The sequence below is a fragment of the Cynara cardunculus genome (assembly GCF_001531365.2).
Source record: "Cynara cardunculus var. scolymus isolate 2C chromosome LG 1, CcrdV1, whole genome shotgun sequence".
NCBI classification, from domain to species: domain Eukaryota; kingdom Viridiplantae; phylum Streptophyta; class Magnoliopsida; order Asterales; family Asteraceae; genus Cynara; species Cynara cardunculus.
Window position 1 is genome coordinate 11539002 of NC_037528.1, and position 3571 is coordinate 11542572.

Genomic DNA, 3571 nt, shown 5'->3' on the forward strand with positions numbered 1-3571 from the left:
GGGGGGTTAACTGTGCAACTGTCACATCATTCTGGGATGTAGAGTTGTTTGAAATGCCATCCAGTGGATTCATCCCAAAAGACAGTCCACTTATGATTTTGCAAATCTAACCTAGTACATCCGATCTTCCAAATTAACCTAAATATTACTTCTCTATACACCAAAATGATCTTATTCTAACACTCTTGGAATAGATTAGTGTAGTTAGCATTTTTTTCCCTTGAACCAAAATAATTATTTGAAATCAATTGAAAACAAACACATTTGATGCTGAAAAGTCAGATTGGAACCAAGGGAGTAAATTTTTTCTTACGTGGTTTGAATACCTGAAAATCTAGAAAAGTTTCAATAGATAGCCATCGGGTCCATATAAGTATGCCCTACTTTTTGGAATGTAAATGTTCATATTCAGTGAGGCAGTCGAAGCTGGAGCAGTATTTGTCTTGGTTCCAGTGTCTGGAATTTGTGATCTTTTGGTCATGAGGATATCAGAAATCTAGTAAATACTAAATAATACCACAACTAACATCTGCTTATGAGTGTAGCAAGGAGTTCATACTCAGCTTAATATTTTTGACTTCATGTGTGAGTTGTTTATTGCAGAGTGCAATATGCTCCTTGGAGGACATGAACATCGGAACGAATGGAAAGGTTGGTACATTTCTTTGCTTACAGTACTCATGTGTTAAATACAAGGTTATAAGAGGCATACTAATCCACATATAGCCGCCTGTTCTTAACATGGAAATTAAGAAACATTGAACTTCTGTGAATCTAGTTTCAGTTCTGAATGCATTTTTTATCCGTTCCACCTCATTCTTAACATCTACTCTTGATCCCTAAACTTAAAATCTACAAGGATTTCTATAATTCTATGATTTAAGCGATAAGATGATTTGCTTGGATGGATGTATTTGTCATTTTCCCAAAAAATTGTTACTTTGCTTGTTCGGGTGAAGTTGCTTTATGATCCTTCATAGCAAATAGGTCAATATAGAAGATTATATGATAACTTATTTGTTAAACATGTTGTGCAGATAGCTATAAAAGGATATGCAGTTTCAGGAGGTGGACGTGGAATTGAGCGAGTCGATATATCCGTTGATGGGGGTAAAACCTGGATAGAGGCATCAAGATACCAGAAGCCTGGCATTAAATACATTGCTGATGAAGAAAGAAGCGACAAATGGGCATGGGTACTTTTTGAAGCAGAGGCTGATATACACTCCAACACAGAGATAGTTGCTAAAGCAGTATGTCATCTCTGTCTCTATTAATCTAACCAACATATTTTGTGTCATATTAGCATCAGGGCCATTCCAATTTTTTTGGAGGCCCTGTTACACTTATACCAGGACAAAATATAAAAGTGCAGGTCATATATTAAATAAAAAGGTTTTACAAATTAAAACAAGAAAAATGTCTTAAATGACAAAGTGACATACATAATATACTTAAGTAGAATATTTCTTCTAACATTGTTTGAAACAAAATCATCAATTAATTCTTCATAGTCAACTTCCTCCAATAATGTGTTATATTGACAAATTAGCATATTGGAGTTTTTGCCAACTGTTGTTTACCTCCAGTTCTCAAGAAACCTTAGCTCGATTCTAGGGCTCTCTCAACTTTTCTGTATGTTATCAAAATGATATAGTGCTCTGAACAATGATAATCAGTATCACTATGAATGAAGTCAACGAAATTGTTGGTGAGGCTGGTCATCAAACAAGAAGAGGAATATTATTAAACAGTGTCGTGTTTGGTGCTTCAATCATAAAATTAGGTATCCGGAAAATAAAGATAAACGGGAAAGATAAATGGGACTAGCCGACTAGGAGAGTTTAATCTTCAAATTAGATACCTAAAAAATTGGCGAATCGGTAGAAGAGAGAAGGGATTGGAGCACTGGACTAAATTGATAAAACACTATAAAAATTTCAAGTCCTGTTCAGATTCTCACATCGGTACACTTTCCGGGACGACCTTGATTAATATAATGACTTTATACTTTTTTTTTAATTAACCTGGATATCCAACCCGTATGCGAGCCGATTAATCCTAGCCCAACCACCCGCTTCGTGGGTAGCCTGGAGTTACCGGATTTGAACCTTCATGGCCACAAGGAGATTTTTATTCCTCCTTGAATTCGAACCTGAGACCTCCAGGCACTTTTGACCTTTGGAGCCTAAGCTCAAACCAATCGGCACCACCCTAGTTTATACTTTGTTTTATGTCTTGAGTGAAACTATTTCCTTATAACACATCCTAAAGAATTGCATGCTTTGGAAAATTGTTTCTGGTTGTGTGAGTTGCCTCAGTTTTAACCCTCTCTTATATATTTAAAATATTGGTGGACAGGTGGACACAGCTGCAAATGTGCAACCTGAAAAGGTGGAAGACATATGGAATCTAAGAGGAATTCTAAACACATCATGGCATCGGGTTCATGTGCAAGTTAGGCATTCAAGCTTGTGAGTTAAGACATACACAAATAATATGATCAGGGTTAGTACAATGTCTCTTAACTCCCTCTTCTATTTTCTGCAATCCTCTTTTTCTTTTTCTTGCTGGGTTTTGTAACATATAATTAATTGCACATTGATTATGAAGGACCGTGTTTCTGTAAATCCATGTTAATTTTTGTAGTTGCCTCTTGGGCACCGATTAAGAGCTCAGGTCAACCAATCTCGTTAGTAGGAGTTATGGTGAGAACAAGACCTCTATATATGTTCAACCACATTTATTTACTTATTTTTATCACAACTGAAACTTTAACATGTTCATGCATGTAAAAGTGTATAAAAGGGGAAGATAATGTAGTTGAAGGTACCGAAACTAAAATAAATTAAAAACTGAATAAAATATAAATGAGGTATATTTGATGTTTTAAAAGGAAATTATGTTTTATTTTGAGCTTCTTGTTTCATGGGATGTGGGTGGAATATGTCTCTTCCACATAGAAAGTCATGTTAAATGTGGAACAATGACTCTGTTGTGTTGTGTTGTATTGTGTTGTGTTGAGTATATCAAACATATCCTTAAAGGAACAAAAGTATCAATCCCTTCAAGGCTGCATGTTTGATGGCGTTAAGCTCCCAAATTGATTCTTCATAATCATATGTGCCGAGCTCATTCACAGAAACAGAAGGTCTCACCTCTTTGTAGTGCATTCTCAAAGTCCTACAAACATTACTTTTCTAAAGCATTCTTTCTACAAATTTATACATTTTTCATCCTTTTACCTTTATTAAAATCACCCCTTGCTTTCCCAAAACATACTTTTTGACCTTTTTAAGGTTAAACATGACCCTTTCAGTTCAATAAAGAAAAAAGTTTGAAAAAACTCAACATACTATTACATTCTGAGTGATTAAGTCTCTAATATTTTTTTCTTGTAAACAAATTACTATAAATCTTTCACTCAAATGAGATGGATTTTGTTAATAAAATCACCAATATTTTTCATGGACGGATCATAGGTAGTTTTATAAGTCTGACATAATTTAGAAACTCTTTTTACATTTTGATCCGTCCGTGAACATGCCACTTGCAAATCGATTGACATTTT

General features: G+C 34.8%; 1 protein-coding gene across 1 annotated transcript in view; it reads left to right on the top strand.

Moving 5' to 3' along the window:
- LOC112511424 (sulfite oxidase) overlaps nt 1-2734 on the top strand; it is a 6604-nt gene extending 3870 nt beyond the window's left edge. Inside the window, exons 10-12 of the mRNA XM_025117036.1 lie at nt 604-651; nt 1038-1253; nt 2362-2734. Coding sequence (XP_024972804.1) covers nt 604-651; nt 1038-1253; nt 2362-2478 — 381 coding nt within the window. The 3' untranslated portion in view covers nt 2479-2734. The remainder of the gene's footprint in view (nt 1-603; nt 652-1037; nt 1254-2361) is intronic.
- The last annotated feature ends 837 nt before the right edge of the window (nt 2735-3571 follow it).